The sequence below is a fragment of the Phaseolus vulgaris genome, chromosome 11, assembly GCF_000499845.2.
Source record: "Phaseolus vulgaris cultivar G19833 chromosome 11, P. vulgaris v2.0, whole genome shotgun sequence".
Taxonomy (NCBI): domain Eukaryota; kingdom Viridiplantae; phylum Streptophyta; class Magnoliopsida; order Fabales; family Fabaceae; genus Phaseolus; species Phaseolus vulgaris.
Genome location: NC_023749.2, coordinates 30,075,371 through 30,098,395, shown reverse-complemented (window position 1 = coordinate 30,098,395; position 23,025 = coordinate 30,075,371). Strand labels below are relative to the sequence as shown.

General features: G+C 37.5%; 2 protein-coding genes across 7 annotated transcripts; one reads left to right on the top strand and one right to left on the bottom strand.

Moving 5' to 3' along the window:
- Window positions 1–234: 234 nt before the first annotated feature.
- On the top strand, window positions 235–19,805 carry LOC137830541 (serine/threonine-protein kinase EDR1-like). 6 transcript variants are annotated; one of them, XM_068637980.1, is made up of 17 exons: window positions 235–669; window positions 1,493–1,889; window positions 2,570–2,773; window positions 3,152–3,346; window positions 3,520–3,764; window positions 4,250–4,369; window positions 4,551–4,640; window positions 6,683–6,778; window positions 14,854–14,952; window positions 16,577–16,700; window positions 17,069–17,357; window positions 18,189–18,312; window positions 18,407–18,426; window positions 18,661–18,817; window positions 18,956–19,244; window positions 19,373–19,445; window positions 19,546–19,805. In XM_068637980.1, exons 2-17 carry the CDS (start codon window positions 1,641–1,643, stop codon window positions 19,626–19,628), a joined length of 2,457 nt encoding a protein of 818 aa, XP_068494081.1. In that variant the 5' UTR covers window positions 235–669; window positions 1,493–1,640; the 3' UTR covers window positions 19,629–19,805. The 6 variants fall into 6 exon arrangements, with proteins under 6 accessions (XP_068494081.1, XP_068494098.1, XP_068494089.1 ...); XM_068637988.1 differs by having other exon boundaries at window positions 263–673; XM_068637971.1 differs by having other exon boundaries at window positions 263–673; window positions 14,842–14,952.
- Window positions 19,806–19,945: 140 nt separating this feature from the next.
- Window positions 19,946–22,782, bottom strand: LOC137830578 (F-box protein MAX2). Its single transcript, XM_068638016.1, has one exon. It carries the CDS (start codon window positions 22,182–22,184, stop codon window positions 20,049–20,051), a length of 2,136 nt encoding a protein of 711 aa, XP_068494117.1. The 5' UTR covers window positions 22,185–22,782; the 3' UTR covers window positions 19,946–20,048.
- Window positions 22,783–23,025: the final 243 nt, after the last annotated feature.

The window sequence follows — 23,025 nt, the reverse complement described above, 5'->3', positions numbered from 1 at the left end:
TAATTTATGGTGTCACTCTTTTGTGATATTACCTTTTATGAAAAATAAAAAATAAATTATTGTTCAATAAAAAATGATAAGTTGGTGAAGTTTTATAATAAATATTTGAATTAGTTAACATTAAGAAATGACTTTACGGTATGGTATATAACTGTTAAATTCATTTATAAATATATTAATTGCTATAAAAAGTAAAAAAAAGAAAGAAAGAGAAGAAGTAAAAAAAATAGAGGTGAAAGAGGGAAGAATTTAGACTAAGAATAAAGACGAGAGAGGAAAGTCTATGAACTTAGTTAGCTGGCGGAGAGAGTGAGGTTGCAAGGTCCCCAGATTCTTCTAACTTGTATTGTAAAATATAACCTCTCACGTGAGCTCTCACTCACTCTTAAATCTCTCCCAAACCCAAATCTCTAACTAACCAACCATGCCCATCGCTTTCTCCCTCCGTCAATCCTAAACCCAAAACGATCAAATCCCTCTCTCTTTCAACTTCCTTGTTTCCATCATCACCATCGCGCTTCCTTTTTGTCCTTTCCCCCACCTTTATTGTTGTCACTTCTGTGTTTTATGGCTCTGCGCTTCGCTATAAAACCTTCGCAGAGTCGTTGAGATTCAAATGCTAATCCGCCACTCGCTGTTTCTCCGCTCTAATGCTTCGATCTCTCGCCGGTAGGTACTAACGGTTTCTCTCTCCCATTTCTTCTTCGTCAACGCGTCCTTTCATTCTAGTATTCACATTCGCGCCAATTTCAATTCTGTTACTGTTCCTCTTTCTGGCTCTTGCTTTGCATTGTTGGATGTTTCTTCACTGCTCCTGCTTTCCTTCTTGCAATTTAATCTCTGTTGTTCACCTTTTGCTTTTCGCTTGTTGCTGATTTAAAATTTGGATCGAATGGAACTGAGTCTGGCACAATGTAGATTTGTTTTGGTTGTTTTTGTTGTTGTTCTCTTTTGATGTGTTTTTTTTTTTTTCTGTGTTAGATCCTTTTATGATTGTGCAAAGGTGATATGTGGCGGTTTAGTTGTTAGTGTTAGAAGTATTTGTTTTAATTATTGAAATGCATTAATTTTAATGAATGAATTGTAAAAAGATGAGTTAAATTGAAATTTGAAACTCTATTTCCATATGCGCCTGCTTAGTTTGAAGTTGAGTGGGTAAAGAGAAGAGAGTAGGCAAGGAGACCGAGTGGGGATAATTGGTTTGGGTGGAGATTAAATATAGAAAAAAAATCAAAAAAAGAAGCTTGGGAATAGAGAGTGGAAGAGAGAATGTTTGGTTTACCCAATAAATGGAATTAGTATAAATAAATGTACTTTTGGAGACATTAGGTTTGGGCCAAGGTTTAATGGACAAGTTAACAAGTACTGTAATTACTGATCATTGGTACTCATGACCGTATTCAATGTTTATGCTAGCGTGTTTGATAGTATGGTAAAATGGTTCATTCTTGCATCTTCTTACTTTATGTGCCTTGTTCTTTTGTTTGTGCAGGCTATGTGGTCTCCAGGTTGAAGGAGTTGGAGCTGCAAAAGTATGTTTTTCGATGATTTGTGATTTTAGAGCTATCTTCAGCTGTGATATGTCTCTTATGGGTTAAGAAGTGTGGCGAAATGGTTTTAAATTCCATTTTTATGAAAACATGGAAGAGACACGAGAAGATGCAGGGCCAGCAGAGCGAAGGCCATTAAACATGTCATGGTGGCCTTCAGACTTTGTTGAAAATTTTGAATCCGTTTCCTTGAGCTCTCAAGATCAAACCTTAAATAATAAAGAATTATCAGGACATGCTAACCAAGATGTTATGTCACCTCAAAAGGCGTCACAAATTCTCTGGCGCACTGGAATGCTTTCAGAACCAATACCCAATGGTTTTTATTCAGTTATTCCAGTGAGTTTTTATTTTATTTATTTATTTTTATTTTTAAATTCTTACTATTTTTCTCATTCTCTCACTAATTATATTTTAATAAAAAATGGTAAAGAAGACCCATTTGTAGCTGCAATTTTATGGAAAAGTAGGGTTATATGAACTACAAACATTGAATATTACTGTTATATAAATTTCTGGAAGATCATTTGCAGCTACTTGGTATGAGTGGCGTAGCATGTACTGTGCTTGAAGTAGTATGTTGTGTGCTTGATGTAGCATGTTGTGCTTGAAGCAATTAATGGAACTGGAATAGCTTAACGTCACATACATTGCCTGGGGCACGCTAGAGTAAGGCATGTTTTTAGCATGTGAAATGCAACTACTAAGTAGTTAGTGTTTATAGTATCAAACTCTCATCAGAGGTATAACCAATTGTTAAAGAAAGGATCATTTAGTCTTGCATATTTTGTTGAAGTTTCCCTATTGAAAATGATCATATTTCAGCCCATTTTGTTTCATACATTCTATATGTATTTTGTTAAATTCTTATGGTTAATTATATGTTCTAACAATTTACTGAGTGACAGTTTTAGAATATTTTGTAATTATTTTCTGCTCATTTATGGCTTGTATTTTGTAGTTTGTATGTGGTACCCCTGTTCTTTCATGTGTAACTAAAATATAACTTAAATGTGCAGGAGAAAAGACTCAAGAAATTTTTTGATAGTATTCCTACTTTGGATGAGCTTCAAGCTTTGGGTGGAGAGGGTTTCAGGGCTGATGTCATTGTTGTGGATTCAGAGAAAGATAGAAGGTTATCTATGTTGAAGCAACTAATTGTGGCATTGGTTAAAGGATTAAATTCAAATCCACCTGCAATGATTAAGAAGATAGCTGGATTAGTATGTACTATTTTTGCATCTTATTTTTGTATCTTTTAGTGTGCATGGATTATGTATTATTGTTTCTCCATTGGTCTGGGGAGATTTTCTTCCTTGTACAAAATGTATTTTCTAAGGTGAAGTACTTTCCAAACTAGTCCCACTATTAATTTTTCAAGATAATTTTTCCTTTTCTTGGCTGAGCTGTTCATTTTTTTTTACTCTCTGATTTTAGTTATTGCATTTTTTAATGAATGATTTCTTCTTAATCATCAACTACAAGTTTATTGATAGGTATTATTTTCAATTATCTATTAGATGTTTCTATGTATGCATGTATTTATTTTTAAGCAAAATACAAAGGTGCTCAGCATTATTTTGACCTTAAATTCTGCACAGGTTTCTGACTTTTATAAGCGACCAAATGTAGAAAGTCCAGCAAAAGCTGCAGTTGAGGAATCCTCCCACTCCCACATGTTTGAGAATCATGGTGTCCAGATGCTGGGGCAAATAAGGCATGGTTCATGCCGTCCTCGAGCTATCTTATTTAAAGTATTAGCAGATACTGTAGGTCTGGAAAGTAGGCTTATGATGGTGAGCTCTGATTTCTTTGGTTGTTTCAGATTGCAGTTATTCTCTGCCATTAACTTAACTACTTTACGAGTTTCAATCCAAATACTCTAATGAAATATTTTTAGCAAAAGAATCAATTATAAATATAGAATGTTATTTATTATGATATCTTGTTTTGCCATTCTCTTTATCAGGGTTTTCCCAATGACGGGGCTGCTGAATGTGTGGACTCCTACAAGCATATGTCAGTGATAGTTGTGTTAAATTCTGTGGAATTGCTGGTTGATCTTATGCGTTTTCCTGGCCAACTATTGCCACGATCAACAAAATCAATTCTTATGACACACGTTTCTGCAGCTGGAGAGAGTGATTCTGCAGAAAATGATTCCTGTGATTCCCCATTAGAACCAAATAGTCCTTTATATGGGGTTTCAGAGAGGTTAGATTCTAAGCGGTTTGGAAAATGGTTATTTATTGTTTACCCTAATTACTTTTTTACTATCTTTGTTTCTCTATTAAACCTAATTTCATCTAATTATGATTGCAACATATGTCATGTCCTCACAGTTTTCTAAATCATGCAATTCAATCCTTGTCAGATTGATGATGTTATGGCACTTTGTTTTTTTGTGGCATGTTGCTGTGTATCCAGGTAGCAAAGTCAATAGAATACTGCCTCATCTTCAAATTTTTGCAAGATGGCGTTGCCTAGATCAGTAAAAACGGTGCCATATTAGCATCAAACTGTAGGGTGGTTTTATTAGGGTGGGGAGGGGGGTTGTGGTCCAAAGTTGGACTGCAATTAGCATTTTCACTTGTCATCGATAATTCTGACTATGCATTGCCCTATTGCCTTGAGGCCATATGTTTTGGTAGCTATGAGATTTATCAATTGACCAATTTTTCTCTTGGTGCCCCTATCAGTGTTGAAAAGGAGGAAAGCCTCCAATTCCACAGAAGATTTGAAGTATCTTCAAATGTATCAGGCCTTCCCCTGCGAAATATGATGTTACGATCAAATACCAGTCTGGAAAGAAATTTGAGGTAATACTTCCTTTGCTTATTTTGAAATGACACAGATTGGCCTTTTCACATTGTTTTCTTTCAATAAAAGCTTTTCTCCTCTCTTTTTTCCCATCTTTTTTATTTTGATCCTTCTTCTCACCACTCTCTTGAGATGTAAACTACCAACTTTTTCCTGTTGATGTTTTGTCAATTCTCCCAGTTTTTCACATAGTGAACCCAACATTGCAACTGCATTTGGTCGGCGGAGTCGGAGAAAGGTCATTGCTGAACAGAGGACTGCTAGTTCAAGGTTATTCATAATTTCCTTGTGGTTTTGGATTGATGATAAGCATGCATGTTGCGTTCAGAATAAACTATTGATATTGTTCATGATCTTGCTTTGGTATTTTATTGTTAATGGTACTTACAAAGTTCTCATTTTTGTATTGATAAAAAAGTACAAAGGAAACAAGGATTCTATTTATATAGAGAATGGAAAAAAAGAAAGCTGTAAAAGAGAACAGCTGATAAAAACACTGATAACAAAAGCTATATCAAACTGATTTCAACACTAACTAGAGGGTGGAAAGCTTAGAGTGTTTATGAAAGAATTAAAGTTGTTGACAAGAAAAAATTTACTGTTGCAGCATGAAGAAATTTACTCCGAAATTATCTCTCCGAAATTATCTCTGATTAGAGCCCCTATAATTACTAGTCCATGGAAGAAGAAAGAAAAGATGTGCTGTAGGAAATGAAAGCCAAGAGAGAGAATGAAAATAAGGGCAGATTGGGTCTCTGCGGAGCTGGAGTGTAGGCTCAGGAGTATGTTGCGTGTGTAAGGAGGTATTAAGGGGTAGAAGTGAGAAAAGGGGGTAGTCTGGAATTAGTTGGTGGGACTCGTGGGATAGGCTGGGCACTCTAGTTGCCTAGGCTTGTACCTTTTCTTGCTTTTTGCACCACCTTTGTATTTCAGAAAACTAGGACCTGCTATCACCTTGATAGTTGATATAGGCCAGCACTTTCCATTAATTTAGTCATCTCTGTATTTGCTTCATATTTTGAAAATAATGGTTTATGTTCTGTATTGGTTAAATTTATTATTGCTCAGTGAATTTTTTTTATCTTTACCTTTCCTCGAACTACTTATGTTTGCACAATGATTCTTTACTTGAAGAATACTTGGCCTGGTCCTAGACAGAGAATGATAAAAGGAGAACATGGTGATAAATAGCTAATGGTTATTTCTGATAAAGGTTCACATCATTACTATTGCCAATTTGGTGGGAAGACTTCTATTTCTCTTTAGAGATATTCTTGGCTTAATAAGGTGTTAGGTCTTCATAGTCTTGATAGATTGCAGACTACTATTCGGGCTTTTGAAAGTAGTGCATGGATTTTATGATTATGATACTTATCATCTGACTTTAGATGACACAGCAAAATGCTGATTCGATTTGTTTTTAATTTCCAAGGCGGAGAATATGCCATTTTTGGATGGAGTATTTTGCTTGTTGCTTTGCTCCTCTTACTATCTGAAGCTTTGGTGACTGATATTAGAGGGCCTTTTGTTATCTGCTGACTAGTGGATCTTAAATTAATTATTTGGAATAAACTGATTCCAGATACAAATTTTAGGTAAATTACCCTAACACCTCCTAAGATCTTTTTAGATTGCACATAATACCCTATTTTTTTATGTCTGGAAAACATCCACCCTTGTTTGTACACATAATATTTTTCAAACAATTGAGGAGTGTTAGTTTAATTTATAAGGGGTTTTAGTGTAATGTTGTGTAAACAATTAAGGAGTTTTCTGTAGGTTTTTAAAATAGAGGGATATATGAGGGAAATCCAAAAAAAGGACATGAGAGGTGGGTGTAACTTACTCATAAATTTAAGATCACATTGTCTTCAAATTTATACTATTTAAATTTATTTATTAATGATGAATTTATCTAAACTTCAAAATAATCTCTGATATTCTAATGGTTGTATTAGAGAAAACTACATTTGTCTTGAAATTATTCATGGTTAAACTATCAAATTTCAAATCTTCCAGTTAGACGAACATATATATACATGTGTGTGTGTGTATATATATGTATGTAATAATCTATTATCTATATATATGCTATTGTATTATTTTTGGCATGCTTTCGGTTCTTGAAAGATGACTTATCTGTTTATGATAAGGAGAGCCAATTTTTATCTTTCTATTTGGTTTGTGTTATCAAATTTTCAATTAGCAGCATTAGTTTCTAAATGATCTCTGAATTCTAAATGGTAAAGTAACTTATAGAATATTAGAAAATGATGCTCTTTATTTTGCTTCAAATATTTCTGGGTTTGCAGTCCAGAACATCCATCGTTGCCAGCACATGGACTGTCTAAGCTTAGTGGTGACAGAACTGCTTTTAGAGATTTTGCTGATGACCAGTCTACTCCAAGGTTTATGCCTCTATGGTCCCTTAATATTTGCTCTTACAGTGGTTGGGTGCTGGCTACTTTATTTTTCACTTATATTTTACACGGGACCGGTACTGATTAAATATAAGCCAATTGCTCATTAACCCTTATATTTCTTTTTGTTAAATCTGGTTACCTTTTAACATTGATGGCATGGGCATATTCTCATTATGATTATTGTATATCATTATGTAACTATTAGATGTATTTTACTATATGGGCCTACGCCCATCTCTATGTAATGTATGTATATTCTATATGTAATATGTTTTTGTGATAGACAAGGATTCCATCATTGAGTATCTATGATTTATTTCTATATGATAGAGCATAGTTGAATCCTAACCCTCCTGGTGGACCCATTGTCCATAAGTGCCAATTTTTTGGAAATTATGTTTCTTTCTTATTTTCACCATTCTCTCATCTTCCTGTCCCTTTTTGTAGTTGTTTTACACCATTTCTGCCACTGTCCTCCACTGTAACCTTTCAAACTGGTGACCCCACCATTAGAGTCGCTTTGCTCAAGCAGACTCATGGCTATCCGTGCAACCATGTGCCCTCATGCGCGCTTAGAAGCAAACACGCTCCTCTTTTTGTCCATTTCTGACAGCCACTTGTGGCTGTTCGTCTGGCCATTGTTGCAGTTGATCTTAGCGTGTCTGACTCACCCTGGTGTCCTCTCCTCCGATTCTGTCTTCAAGATTGGGACTCGTTTTTTGGGAACATTTCTTTTCTCCCTTGCCATTATTTTCTCTCTCTCTTCCTTGCGCCCATGGCTTCTTCTACTGGTGCTAGGTTTGAATCCTTGATCTTTACTAATTATGTCAATGTCCCACACTCCATTAACAAGTTATATGATTGGCACTTGGCCTCTGATATCAAGCTTTGACTTAAAGGTCAAGATTATGTTGATCATCTTATTTAGACAATGACCTCTATTGATAAAAAAGGCCGCCCTCGATGGTCAAAAGTTGATGCCTAAGTCTATAGTGATCATAAGTCCACTGTTTATCTACCTTTCCTTGAAGCATCTCTTCAACACCCATGACACATGTGTTGGGGTTTGGTACAAGCCTTGTTGTTGGGCACTAATGATATTTAATATCTATATGGTGTTTGCCAAAATCTATTGAGTATCATTGTCACTAGACGCCTTGATATCCACGGTTGAATACTTGGGCAAATTTCATTGTTTTCTATGTGACTTCAATGAACTATTGCCTTCTACTGCCACTCTTGCCCATGAATTAAGCAATGTCAAACCTTATTTATGTTGGTGGTGTTTGTATGGGCTTCCTGATATTCATCAATTCATGATTCGATATTAGGGTCTTTGTTGTGCTTATATTGAACTCTGCTTGGTCTGTCCTGTTCATGTGCCATGCAAGTTATCACCTAACATATCTTGTTTTTTCCCCTTGTGATTCCTACACATTGGTATTTTAGTGTGATGATTGTGATCGTTCTTGCAAACCTGACAGAGGTTGTTCTAGGTGTGATCATTGCCACAAACTCGGTCACAATTGATTAGTGTCATGCTTTGGATGGTTGCTCTGCTTCGTGCTACTATTGCTCAAGTTGCTTTCCATATTCCTTATGATTTTGGTGCCATTCCTTTTAATAGTTCTAGACCTCCGACTTGTCAGATTTCATCTTAAACTAATTGGCCTTTAAGTGAAATTGTCCACAAATATGTAAGTTACACTCCAAGAATTGAGGCATGCAAAGTGTAACTACCCAACACCCCATCCCTCACAATTGTTTGCCAAACCAGGCAAGCCTAGCAAAATAGGCAACTACCAAGATGAGTTATAGATTCAGTGGAAAGAAATAAGTGAAATATATTTCTGAGATATTTTACAAATGTGATTACAGTCTCTATTTATAGACTGTTTTACAACCTAATTAAAGAAAGAAATAATAGGCAATGAAAGCCAGAAATAATGAGTGTTTAAAGCTGTACAAATCAAATCAAATCACTAACAAATCTGTCCTAATAAATATAAAATAGAATCTGCACTTAATTATAACATAATTCTCCTGATTATGCAACACTCCCCCTCAAGTTGGTGAATGTATATCTATCATTCCCAACTTGCAAGTAAGATCTTCGAATTGTTTTGCGGGAAGTCCCTTAGTAAACATATCTGCCAATTGGAGTCTTGAAGGGATGTACTCAGTGGCTATAAGACCATCATCCAACTTTTCTTTAATAAAGTGTCGGTCTATCTCTACGTGCTTTGTTCGATCATGTTGAACCGGATTGTGTGCAATACTGATAGCGGACTTATTATCACATGCCAAACTCATAGGAGCTTCATATTTTATTTTTAGGTCATCAAGTATGATCTTCATCCATAAGAGTTCACACACCCCTTGAGCCATGGCTCTAAATTCTGCCTCTGCACTTGATCTTGCAACTACATTTTGCTTCTTGCTCCTCCATGTCACCAGATTTCCACCCAAGAACATGCAGTAGCCTGTGGTGGATCTCCTATCAACAATCGATCCTGCATAGTCAGCATCAGTATATACTTTCATGGATAAGTTTTCCCCCTTTTTGAATAGCAATCCTTTTCCTGGAGAGGCTTTTAAGTACTGAATAATTTTATCTACTGCTTGCAAGTGTCTTTCTCTTGGATCATGCATAAATTGACTAACCACACTAACTGCATAGGCTATATCTGGCCTAGTGTGTGAAAGATAAATGAGTTTTCCCACAAGTCTTTGATATTGTGTCTTCTCCACTTTTGGGTTTTCCTCATCATTCCCAATCCTATGATTTTGCTCTATTGGCACTCCAGTGGGCTTACAACCCAACTTACCAATCTCTTTGAGAAGATCAAGGATGTATTTCCTTTGAGAAATAAAGATGCCCTGTCTCGAGTAAGCAACCTCTATCCCAAGGAAGTACTTCAGCTTCCCAAGATCCTTCATTTCAAATTGAGCAGCTAGTCTCTCCCTCAAATTTTGTTTTTCAATCTCATCATCACCTGTAATAATCATATCATCTACATAGACCAAAAGTAGAGTGAGTTTACCATTCTGAGAATGTTTTATAAACAGAGTATGGTCACCTTGGCTTTGTCGGTACCCCAAAGATACCATAGCTTGAGTAAACCTTCCAAACCAAGCACGAGGTGATTGTTTAAGACCATATAGGGCCTTCTTAAGTCTGCACGCCTTATTCCCTTCATTAACAATACCATACCCAGGTGGAATCTCCATGTATACTTCTTCCTCCAAGCTTCCATGCAAGAAGGCATTTTTAACATCAAATTGATGCATTGCCCAACCAAAGTGTGCCGCCAGGGAGAGAATAATCCTGACGGTATTCATTTTTGCCACTGGAGCAAAAGTCTCCTCATAATCGATCCCATAGGTTTGAGTGTACCCTTTTGCAACCAACCTTGCTTTATACCGATCCAGTGTGCCATCAGACTTATACTTAACTGTGTATATCCACCTACAACCCACTGCTTTCTTATCTTTTGGTCTCTCTACAATCTCCCAAGTCTCATTCCTTTCTAACGCGCTCATTTCTTCATTCATGGCTCGAATCCAGTTATCATCTTTTAAGGCTTCTTGTACCGATGTAGGGATTTTGATAGAATCAATAGCTGAAAGAAAACTCTGGTGCTGCATAGAAAGTTTTTCTGTAGACACAAATTGGGATATAGGATATTTGGCACAAGATCTTTTTTCTTTTCTCAAGGCAATAGGTAAATCATTTAGGTTAGGTTCAAAAGCAGTATTTAAGGTGTCCTCAAGAGTCTCACTGGTATGAGTTCTTACCTCCGGTTCAGACAATTGAAGTTGCTGTTCGACCAGGACGGGTTCTTGTTGCCTTCGCTGATATTGTTTTCCAAAATATTTGTCTTCATTATTCTTCTCTGGTAATGATGTTGGTGCAGGGTCTTTGTCATCCTTCCTAAGAACGAAATCCTGTAACAAAGGAAAAGGTGGCAACTCAAGGTCCTCAGCTTCTTGAATACTCTCCCCCTGAAGCTGAGAACTAGGAAAGAAAGACTCTGTTTCATGGAAGGTGACATCTTTGGAAATATAAACTTTACGACTTTGAGGATGATAACATTTGTACCCCTTTTTGTAGGGGGCATAACCGATGAAGACACATTTGATGGCACGAGGATCTAACTTACCCCGATTAGGACTATGAACATGGACAAAAGCAGGACAACCAAAGACACGATTCTGAAGACTATTCAACATGGGAATAGAAGGATAGAATGTGGTCATAACCTGAATAGGAGTAACACCCTCTAGAACCCGAGAGGGTAATCTATTAATCAAATAAGTGGCAGTCAGGACTGCTTCCCCCCAGTAAGATCTAGGAACAGATGTTTGGAAAAGTAAAGCTCGAGTAACCTCAAGGAGATGACGATTTTTCCTTTCAGCAACCCCATTTTGTTGAGGAGTGTCCACACAGGTTAATTCATGAACAACTCCATTTTCCTCAAGGAACTTGGAAAGGTTTTGGTTCACATATTCTCTTCCATTATCAGAACGCAATCTCTTAATTGAACTTTCAAATTGTGTTTGAATCATTCTGTAAAACTTTACAAACAAGTGAAAAACTTCAGACTTATCTTTCATGAGAAATAACCAAGTAACCCGAGTACAATCATCAATAAATGAAACAAACCATTTTGTACCCGAGATATTAGGAATAGGTGAAGGTCCCCATACATCTGAATGAATAAGATCAAAAGGTTTAGAACTTTTATTACCATTGGGAGGAAAAGTTGTCCGATGGTGTTTAGCAAACTGACAAACATCACAATGAAATGACTCAGCAGACACTTTTGTAAATAAAACAGGAAATAAGGACTTTAGGGTACTAAATGGAGGATGACCAAGACGTCTGTGTTGAAGCCATATCTGAGAGGATGACCAAGATTCACGACCTTGCTGAAGATTAGAAGTGTGTGCCTGTAGTCTAGCACCCTTTTTACTTTCTTCATGCTGTAAATAATATAACCCGCCCTGCTCTTTAGCAATTCCAATAGTCTTCCCCGTGACAAGATCCTGAAAAACACAATGGGAAGGGAAAAATACCACTGTACAATTTAAATCTTGGGTAATCTTTTGAATAGACAAGAGGTTATTGGATAGTTTGGGAACATGAAGCACATTTTTTAAAGGAAATGAAGGTTGAAGGTGAATGTTACCACGACCATTAATGGGGGTAGTGGAACCATTAGCAATAGTAATATATGGCTTACCGGATAAAGTAGTGTAGGATGAAAAAGAAGAGGAATGAGGTGTCATATGATCAGTAGCACCAGAGTCTATAATCCAGATATTTTCAGTACTAGAAGCATTAAAGGATAAAAAACTAGAACTCTTACCACTCATAGTAAAGGAACAATAGCTAGATGGCTTACTAAGGGAGTCCATGAGAGTTCAAAAACCAACTGAGTTTTTCAGATTGGCAAAATTTGATCCTGTTCACACACACAGGAAAAAAAATCTGCCGGAAAAATTTTCCGGTGGCGGTTTCAGGCGGCCAGCGGCGGTTTCCGGCGAGCAGTGGCAGTTCCGGCGAGCGGTGCAGTTTCCGGCGAGCGACGGCAGTGGTGGTCGGTGGTGGTCAATGGTGCAAGGTGGTGGTGGTGGTCAATGGAGAAAGGATAAGGAAAATAGAAAGTTGCAGCAATGAAGGCTGTCCAACAAATAATTGCAGCAATGAAGGCTGTCAAGGAAAATGATTACAGCAATGAAGGCTAAAAAAAAATTTGCGGAAGCAGAGTCTCCTAGATCAGGAGCTCTGATACCAAGTGGAAAGAAATAAGTGAAATATATTTCTGAGATATTTTACAAATGTGATTACAGTCTCTATTTATAGACTGTTTTACAACCTAATTAAAGAAAGAAATAATAGGCAATGAAAGCCAGAAATAATGAGTGTTTAAAGCTGTACAAATCAAATCAAATCACTAACAAATCTGTCCTAATAAATATAAAATAGAATCTGCACTTAATTATAACATAATTCTCCTGATTATGCAACAGATTCCGATACCATGTCAGACTTCATCTTTAAACCAATTCACATTTATGTGAAGTTGCACTCTAAGAATTAAGGCAGGCGACATAGAACATCCCAACACAACTCTGCCACGACTTTCTCAAATGGTATAAGGAATGTTAGACCACAAGTACCATTGTTTTCGTTGTGCACATATGTACTTCATTTGTTGGTATCATTTGCTCCACCTCTTTTGGCCCTTGAGTCCTCGACTCTGGTGCCATTGATCATACATATGGTAATAAGTCTCTTTTCAAATCTCTCTCCGTTTCTGTTATTTTACCTTCTGTCACTATGTCTAATGGCTTTGGAGCCCCTTTTCATAAATCTTCTTTGTTCTCTCTCCATTGCCAGTGTCCTTTATGTCCTAAATCTCCATTTAATTTATTATCTCTCAGTCCTTTCATCTGCTCTATTTTCTTGTACTAAAAATTTTATTGTATTTAAAGGATCAAAGTTTGGGATACATGATTGACATTGGATGTGAGTCCCATGGCCTTTATTAACTATGGATCTCTGCTCATGTTGGCTCGATCGTGAACTCCCCTCCTCTCATCCATGTACAATGGGGTCATCCTAACCTTACCAAAGTTTCAATGCCTTGTAGCGTCTAAGTTGTCTACTTGGTAGTATGAGTCATGTCAATAAGGAAAACATATTTGTAGTTCTTGTCTTAGGAGTGCCACTAAACAACCTTTGTCTCCTTTTGCTTTAGTTCATTTAGATATTTGGAGACCAAGTTGTGTTAGTTTACTTTAGGATTTCATTATTTTGTAACTTCTGTTAGTGACTATTCTTGATGTACTTGATTGTTCTTAATGAAAAATCTTTCTGGGTTGTGTTTTGTATTTCAATATTTTTATAATGAAGTTATAAACTAATTTTATGCTTCTATTCATATTTTCCGAAGTGATAATGCTTGTGAATATCTTTTCCATTTTTTACACTTTCATGTCTTCCTATAGTCTTTTTCATCAAACAACTTGTGCATTTACCCCTCAACAAAATGGTGTGGCAAAGCGTAAAGATAAACACCTTAGTGAAACAACACAAACTCCTAGTTTTGTTGTGAGGAGTAGTCTTCTAAGTTGGTATGTTGTCTCTACAAATCTTTATATGGTCTTAAATAGACTCCAAGGGCGTGGTTGGTAGATTTTAGTGCAGTAGTCTAACAATTTGGTATGACTCAGAGCGAGGTTAATCATTATATGTTTTATCATCATTTAGGAATTAGGTGTATCTACTTGGTAATTTATGTTGATAACATCGTTCTTACGAGTAATGATGACCATGACATTTTATGGATAAAACAACATATTTGTCATCATTTTCAGACAAAAGACCTTGGCAAACATTGATAGTTCTTGGAATTGAGGTAGCTCAATCCAACAATAGAGTTGCAATTTTTTCGAGAACTATGCAACAAATATTTTATAAGAGATTGGGCTAATGAATTCCATGTCCCTTGACATACATATGGATCCCAATACTAAACTTCTACCAAGTCAGGGGGAACTCCTTTTAGATCCTGAGAGGTACAAGATGACTGGTTGGAAAACTGAACAACCTTAGAGTCACCTGTCTTGACATCTTCTTTGTAGTCATTGTGGGTTAGTTGCAGGACATTGGAATGGGGTTTGCATTCTAAAGTATATTAAAGGAGCCTTTGGAAAAGGTTTCTCATATGGACACAACAATAATTAAGCTCGGGTTGTGGAATATTCTATGCAGATTGGGTAGGCTCTCCTAATAATAAAAGATCCACTTCTATGCTTAATGTATATGATTTATACGCACCACCTTCTTAGATGTATTTTACTATATGGGCTTAGGTCCATCTCTGCGTAATGTATGCACATTCTACATGTATTATATATGTTTCTTGTGTTGTGCTTGTGACACACAAGGATTCCATCATGTGACGATCTATCATTTGTTTCTACAGTAGCTTAAGAAATTATTTTCTTCATCAAATTTTTTTAAACAGATGAATTAGTTCATTTTTCAGATCCAGTTATAAGTCAGATGGTGCCTCCTCATCAGAAGTTCGTAGAATACGAAGAAGAAGTATCAGCATTACACCCGAGATTGGTGATGATATTGCAAGGTTGATTGCTGCTCTCTTATGTTTATGGATCTGTATATCCTTAACATGATGTCCTTGGTGTAGATAAGTATTTATTCTGTTTTAGTTTTTTTTTTTTTGTAGAAAAGATAAGCTAATATGTACTTGCCTTGGTACCAGGTACCCTTAGTGTATTGAATTCTTGGTGATTACTCAACTTATCTGATAGATTCATTTGTAGATTGCTAGAGGCTTGACTGCTGTAAATGGTGTTATAAGAAAAGGTCGAGTTCAAGAAAGGGAGTGGGGGTGAGTGAATTGAACTATCAAGATTTTTAAAAAACTTTTAGAATGAATCTTTAAAGGGTTGATCAATTTTAGAATTTGGTTATCTTTCTTTTAATGTGTTCAAATGCAAGACAAGAACCAAAGAACAAATTAAAAATACAAAAAATAACAAGAGAGAGGAAAAAAGAGATGCTCAACAGTTTTATACTGGTTCACTCTTATACAAAAGTTAAATTCAATAGCTCGACTACACCAGTCAATCTCTCACTAAAACAAAATCGTTTACAGTAACAAAACAATACAAAGACACACCAAGAACACCTCTCTTAAACCCTACACCAGTAACATTCTGTTACTGAGCTGAGTCTGGAAACACTATCTATAAACAACAACCTTATAAAAGAAATGAAGAATACAATTGAAACGACATCACCTAAATCATGACAAGTACAATGAGAAGAGAATTTCAGATAAACACAAATTTCTCTTTCATCTGAGAAGAATGATCTTTAAAACACCAAAAGAAAGCTCCAAGAAAATGGCTTTGGGTCAGTGCAAACTCTCTCAGCATGGAGAAAGATTTGAAACTCAAATTTCAAAATTGTACCAAATGAGATGAAGATGAGAGTTATATAGAATATACTCTGTGAGTTTTAATGGATTAAAACTATGTTTTAATATGTTGATTTCACTTACTAGTGAAAAAAATGAATTAAATGATACTCTCAACATGTTAGAATAGACTGATTACATTCTTCTGAAAGCCCAAGATAGTTTTAATATGTTAAAAGCTCGTTTTAACAGATTGAAACAGATCTTCAGAACTACTCAAGGTTTTAAGTGATTTTAACAGATTGATTCGATAAAGCTATTTATTAAAATATTCACTGCTGCCATTTTAGACCTCAGATGAGAATATCAATGGACTAAAATATCTTTTATTCAGTTAAAATTATCTTGACATCAAGATAAGTTAAAAACACTTTTGAAAAAGCTTTCTTTTAAGTAAATAAGGATCAAACAACTCAGAGAGAGAAACTTACGTACAAATAAAAAATATAGAGACACACACTAAGCACATCTAAGTCTTCAATTTTCTTTTCAAATGCATCAAGGGTTGGATTCATCAGATACATCTAGGCACACTTGCCAGAAACAGCAACTCCAACAAATGGTTCCTCCTTTGTGATAAATAGCTACTGCATAGAGTGCATACGATTATACTTGTACTTTAATCAAGTGAACTAATGATCATTGATTTACAATTTTCGTAATGCATAATCATGTTATTTCAATGAAATATGAATGTAGCATATGTGCTGTTGTTGATTTGTAAGCTGTTTCATTAATGCTATAACTCACGATCTAATGTCTGCAGGGCGGTACGGGCAATGAATGAAACACTAAAGCAAAATCGTCTTTTGAGTGAGCAAGGGGTAGTTGACAGTTCATTGTTCCATTTGCCAAATGATAGAGCCGGCAGTATGGATCTTCAGAAAAAAGTGTGTCTGCATTATTTTTGTAACAATACAATATGCTTTATTTAAGCCTTGATACTCTGCCTGTTGCTTCTTTCAGTATATCCTATGCATCATAATTATGGTTTGATTACATAACTCAGTCTAGTAGAAAGCAATGTGCTCTCATAGTTCATAAGTATGATAAAAGAAGACATGTCAACTACTAAATTTGGTGATGGCTTCAGTATAATTTAATTTATACTAATTTGGAATATATTCACAGTTCTATAATGTGTTTATTATTGATGATTGCAGTAACAAGTAAACTATATTTACAAGGTTTTCTGGATTAACTTCCGTTATAAGGCATGTAGTTTGCCTCATCTGATTCCTGTTATGTGATATAACAGAAGTCAAGTTTCCATCTTGATGGGCATCAAGAGAGGTCCCCTTTGTATTCGCCCCACTGTGACCCTGTAACGTCTCAAAAGGCAATGTCATTACCCTCTTCCCCGCACGATTATAGAGGACAAGCGTCTGAGAGAAGTGAAGTGTCAGGATATCCAATGAATGATGAACTGGAGTCTACTTGGAATAAAGTCCTTGAATCACCAATGTTCAATGATAGACCTCTGTTGCCATATGAAGAATGGAATATCGATTTCACAGAATTGACTGTTGGAACTCGCGTTGGGATTGGTACGTTTCACAGCTTTCCCCTTGTAGTTATCAAAATCACGAGTTTTGATTTTGCTGTTGGACTCAGTATCACTTGTGATTTAAGCATGGCTGAGTTTCTGAAATGACTGCAAATTAGTTTCTGGATGAATCACTAGACTCTAAATATTTCTTGAGGTTGGATTTCCCTGCATATTTCTTATTGATTGTGACAGACCTAGACAGATCTGGTCCGATCTGTTGAGGCAACCAGAGTTTTCCTAGTTTTTTCATTGTCTGATTTTAAATTTAAGATGATGCCTTTAAAATATTCAATGATTTTTACTTCTCCCACTTGAAAAATTAATGGATGATTCCTTTTATACCCTCTATTTGGGTTTCAACAATTTCAAGGTTTTGGGTTGGTGAGTGTGATCTCCTTTAGAGAAAGAACAAGAACAAGGAAAAAGAAAAAAAATGTTGAAGAACTATATGTATGTTCAGCTAAAGAAATACTGCCAAGTGAAGGTGGAAAGAAACTGAGTAATCAATTTATTATTAATTAGTAAAGAAATCTAGCCTAGAATTAGCAATTCAGGAACCCAAAATCAATCAAACATGACAAGGGAAAAACGAACTTTTGGAATTTATGAAGATATCTGAATTGAAGTCTCAGTATTTAGGGAAAAAATAAAGTTATATACCATGCTATTATTATTGAAATTGTGTATGCTCAGTTTATTAGTTAATTTTTTTAATTTGTTACTAAAACTATGATACAATTGATGATTTTAAATTCATGATTTTGAACCGTCGGGAGAAAAACTAGCTTCATATAAACTTATGACACGTGATTGTCCTGTTCTTTTCCAGGGTTCTTTGGAGAAGTTTTCCGTGGCATATGGAATGGCACAGATGTCGCAATCAAAGTTTTCCTAGAGCAAGATTTAACTGCTGAAAACATGGAAGATTTCTGCAATGAGATATCCATTCTCAGGTATTACACGCTGATTTGCTATTTTCCAGCAATTTTGTTTCATCAAACATTTGCTGACTCGCAGTTTGTTTGTTCCGTCTCTTTATTCCTCCAGCCGGCTCCGACATCCTAATGGTACTCCCCAATATCCTAACTAGTTATTATATGGGTCTTTTCAGTAATTGATCTTGGACATTCTGTTTTCTGGATGTTTTTGACAACTGAAAGTTTGGAATTATTACTCAATTCCTCCTTGCTCGAAATACTAAGAATGATATTGTGCATATATCTTTGTAAATAAGAATATCTCTTGGTGCATGACTTTTTTGGGACCATCTGATATATATCAAGCGACTGATTTTTATGCAGTTATCTTATTTCTTGGTGCATGCACAAAGCCCCCACGCTTGTCAATGGTAACTGAATACATGGAGATGGGCTCTTTGTTTTACTTGATTCATGTGAGTGGTCAAAAGAAGAAGCTTAGTTGGCGGAGAAGACTAAAGATGTTGCGGGACATTTGCCGGTAAGTTATTTGTGAAACATCCTGGTTATGTACAACTTTCAGAAGTTGAACACTTATTTCAGTAAGAAAAACGTATTCGCTTTTAAAATGGCATTTGATCTGTTAAAACATTCACAAGAGTTCCATGGTGGCGATTAGGGGCCTAATGCACATACATCGTATGAAGATTATTCACCGTGATGTGAAAAGTGCAAATTGTCTTGTGGACAAGCATTGGACGGTGAAAATATGTGATTTTGGACTTTCAAGAATAATAGAAGATTCTCCCATGAGAGATTCCTTGTCAGCTGGAACCCCGGAATGGATGGCTCCTGAACTTGTTCGAAATGAACCATTCACTGAAAAATGTGATATATTCAGCCTGGGGGTCATAATGTGGGAGCTCTGCACCTTGAATAGGCCATGGGAAGGCGTGCCTCCGGAGAGGGTATGTTTGATGGACGATTTTGTTAATCTTCCATAAAGAGTTTGCATTTCCTTTATGTTTTTATTGAAAATTTTGGTTCTTCAAAATGTGATGTTTTATTTATGTTAACACTTTAGTCTGCTGATTAGGTGGTTTATACCGTTGCTAACGAGGGTTCTCGATTGGATATTCCTGAAGGCCCGCTAGGCAGGCTGATTTCAGGTCTGCAACTGTCGAATTATTCGATGCCTTTTTTCCATCGATGCTATTATTTTATTCAGATTCCATCTAGTTTATTTGGTTACTCGATTTCTCTATGCAGAGTGTTGGGCGGAACCACATGAACGGCCAAGTTGTGAGGAGATCCTCTCTCGCTTGGTGGACATCCAGTACTCTCTGTTTTGATGCAGTGTTTATCGTTTTGTACATAGTGAATTTCGGGTAGAGTTGTTACTTTAGTGTTTTCGGCTGATGTAAACTTCTATGAATTTTTGTTCTTTATCTAAAGCATAATGAAACATGCATCGGTGCGTTTCTAACTAAAGTCTCATGTGGGGGCAATGAAAGTTAATCCATTATCCATCACTTATCTTCTGTGCGATAACAGAAAAGCAATATATTTATAATCTGTTATAGAATAATTTATTCTTTGACTAAAAATATTGGACACGAGTCTGGTTGTTACAGTATAAAAAGCGAGAAGGAAATAGAAAAATAGTAACTAAACAAAAAGATGAGCAAGATGTTAATAATGGAGAAAAACTCCGAAACGTAAACTTTCTACATGCAAGCAATTTCCATTGTCATGAACTGTAACATTACAAGTCAATCACAGATTTGACGCCTGTTCAGTGCATCTTCAAAGCGGCTGCACGAGGCCACTCTCATCTCTGTGCTCATGTCATTCTCAGGAGCTGGGTAATAATCCTCCCTCAGCTGTACATCCCTTAGGTTTGGTGTCTTGAGGAAAAAGTTCATGAAATGCTCATGAGCTGTTCCGTGAATGAAGAGCTTCCTCAAAGTGTAACATTCTTGAAGCAAACCAGCTGCTGGAAGTGACACACTCCTCTGGTTCACATCCTCATCTTGTGGTGGCCAGTAATGAAGCTCATTCAGACTCAAACTGCCAATCCCATTCAGAAAGAACCTCTCCCACAGGCTCAAATCCATTTGCCCTGATGGTGCTGTGAGGGCATAACCTTTAGTATCACCACAGTCCAGCTGCATCTTCAATAGCTGAGGATAACAAGCCAGAATGCTCAGACCAAACTCCCGCTCTGCTGGTTTCTGTTGCCCCCTGCTATCTCCTTCAACCTTTATTAGAATCTCTTCCAAACTGGGACAATCCTCCAACCCTGCCACTGGCAATGGAGTCAACAGATCACCAACTTTTATCCAAAGAGAAAGATACCGCAGCTTGTCCCAGCACTTGCCATAGAAACCATTGTCATTGCTTTCCAAAAAGGAATCTTGAACCCCCATTTCGTACTTGCATCTCTGCCTCTTCCTTTTGCTTGTATTCTCACATTCTCCACCCCCAAAGTAGTCCATTAACTCACCACCACCATCCAGTTCATCTAAACCCTTCAGATCAAAATTGAGAAACCCATGCCCCAATCCATCACTTTCCTTCAAACCATTCCACACACAATCCACATGGAGCCGCTCAATCCGGTCCCGAATGGGCTCCAAAGCTCTGAGAGTAGCGGCGGTGTCGAGGTTGACGCAGCCAGAAACCTTGACATCAATCATAGTCCTGCTAAGGAAACAAGCCATGGTCCTAAGCCCCTGCTCAGTCACAAGCATGCAACCCTGAAGCTCGAACCTAACAAGTCTGGAACACCCTCTAGCAATCTCAATCAACCCCATGTCATCAAGGTCCGCGCAGTTACCAACTGACAAAGATTGAAGTCCATGGCAGAGGGCAACTCCGTCAAGCTTTGACCCAAGGGCTAAGCAAATCCCTTGAAACTGGCCCAACTTCAGAACCCTCAAATTAGGGCACTTCGAACCCAACACTTCCAACGCCAAACTACTATCTCTCACATTTTTACAGACATCTAACACCAACTCTTCCAAAAGAGGAAGTCCGGAGAACAAAGTCACAAGAGTAGCACGGGTAACCCTACCTTCTTCTCCCCCGAAACCCTCGTTCTCTCGGCGATTTGAAAACGACGACGTATCGGCCAAGTGAAGCAGCGAGAGCTTGGGGCAATTTGAGGGAATAGCAACCAGCGTGTCGTCCCCAACAAACCCTATATATCTCGGATCGAAGTTGCAGGCCACGAGAAAGTGCTCCAGGTTAGGACACGACGCGGTGATGGATTCGATTTGATGAGACTTGAAACCCTCCGTGAAGGAAGTTGTCAAGAGGTTGAGGCGGCGGAGCGAGGCAGCAGTGTCAGGGTTGGCGGCCAGCACAGGCGGAAGGTCCTCTGGCCAGTGGTAGAACGAGGAGAGGTCGAGCGAGGCGAGCGATCGGCACTGCGAGAACAGCACGGCGAAGTCGGATCCCGCAGGCGACGTCGGCGGGCGCTGGTGCCAGCGCACGAGCTTGACGCTGGAGAGCTCCGGCCAGGGGGAGAGGAGGAGGAGGTGGAGAGTAGCGGGGTCGCGCGCGTAGACGGCGAGCGAGGTGACGTGCGGGAAGGCGTCGCGGAGGCGGAGCGCTAGGAGGCGTGGGTCGAAGGTGTTGGTGGCGGAGGAGCAGAAAAGCGCGTGGCCCCACGGCGAAAGGAAGGAGATGTCGAGGTGTGTGACGTGCGTGAAGGAGGTCGGGATGAGGTGCAGGTCACGCGCGTTCCCTCGCAGCGTGAGCGAGATGCGCGTCTTGCGCTCCAAGCGGAAGAAGCTTCGACACACCAGGGACAGCGAGTTTCGCGTGCGCGTGTCGGAGACGGCGGAGAAGACGTTCGACAGGATCTCCTCCGGCAGGTTGCTAACAGTTGTTCCGTCAGCCATTTTCGGTAAGACAATTCCAATCCCAGGTCTTTGTATTTTTAATATTTAATTTATTTAATTTTATGATATGACAGTGTACTGTATAGGAAGAGTGTTTGCAAGGAAGAGAGACTAGAGAGTGTGTGAAAAATGAAAATGGATTAGGTTGGGTTGTGTTTGTGAGGATGGATGGATGGATGGATGTTAATTAATTTATGGAAGGAGATGGTATTAATGGATGGATGGGTTTTGTTGGAGGCATGGAGAGGCAGGTGAATAGGATGTATGTGCATGTAGTGGAATGAAAGTTTGGGGAGAGATTGAAAAAGGAAAAGGATAAAGGAAAAGAAGGAATGGGTTTGGTTTATAGTGAAAGCCAGCCAAGGGCATGGGTGGAATGGTGCATACCAAATCTGTCTGCACGTTATCGAAGAAAAAGAAAAGGAATACAGACAAACCATACAGGATCGGATGGCCCCACAAAACCAGCCATTTTATCCCCAACATTTTATTAACAAATAACACTCTTCTCTTCAACTACACGTACCACAGTTTATAACCATTTTCAAATATTATAATTTTATTCTTATTTTTAAATTTAATCAACCATAAAAGGTCTGTGAAATATTCTCATCAGTTTTCTTTTTCATTTCCTTCTCTTCTTTATAATCTTCGTCACCTTCTTTTATTTGGCCAAGGACTAATCATTAATACTTCTGTAATCTCGTCTCTCCCCCACTGCACTGCCTTTTTCTTAACAGTATTTTTTCACTATTCAAATTTAAGATACAGATAATTATTATTATTGTATTTTCACTACCAACTTTTATTGCAACTAGATACTGATTGTTTAATTCTATCT

What these genes read in the sequence shown, in the direction of transcription:
- LOC137830541 (XM_068637971.1), top strand. Translation starts at nt 1,641, where the DNA reads ATGGAAGAGACACGAGAAGATGCAGGGCCAGCAGAGCGAAGGCCATTA. An exon ending in AGTCTGGAAAGAAATTTGAG is followed by an intron (nt 4,370 to 4,550) that starts GTAATACTTCCT and finishes CAATTCTCCCAG; the next exon opens with TTTTTCACATAGTGAACCCA. An exon ending in AAGGCGTGCCTCCGGAGAGG is followed by an intron (nt 19,245 to 19,372) that starts GTATGTTTGATG and finishes TCTGCTGATTAG; the next exon opens with GTGGTTTATACCGTTGCTAA.
- LOC137830578 (XM_068638016.1), bottom strand. Translation starts at nt 22,184, where the DNA reads ATGGCTGACGGAACAACTGTTAGCAACCTGCCGGAGGAGATCCTGTCG.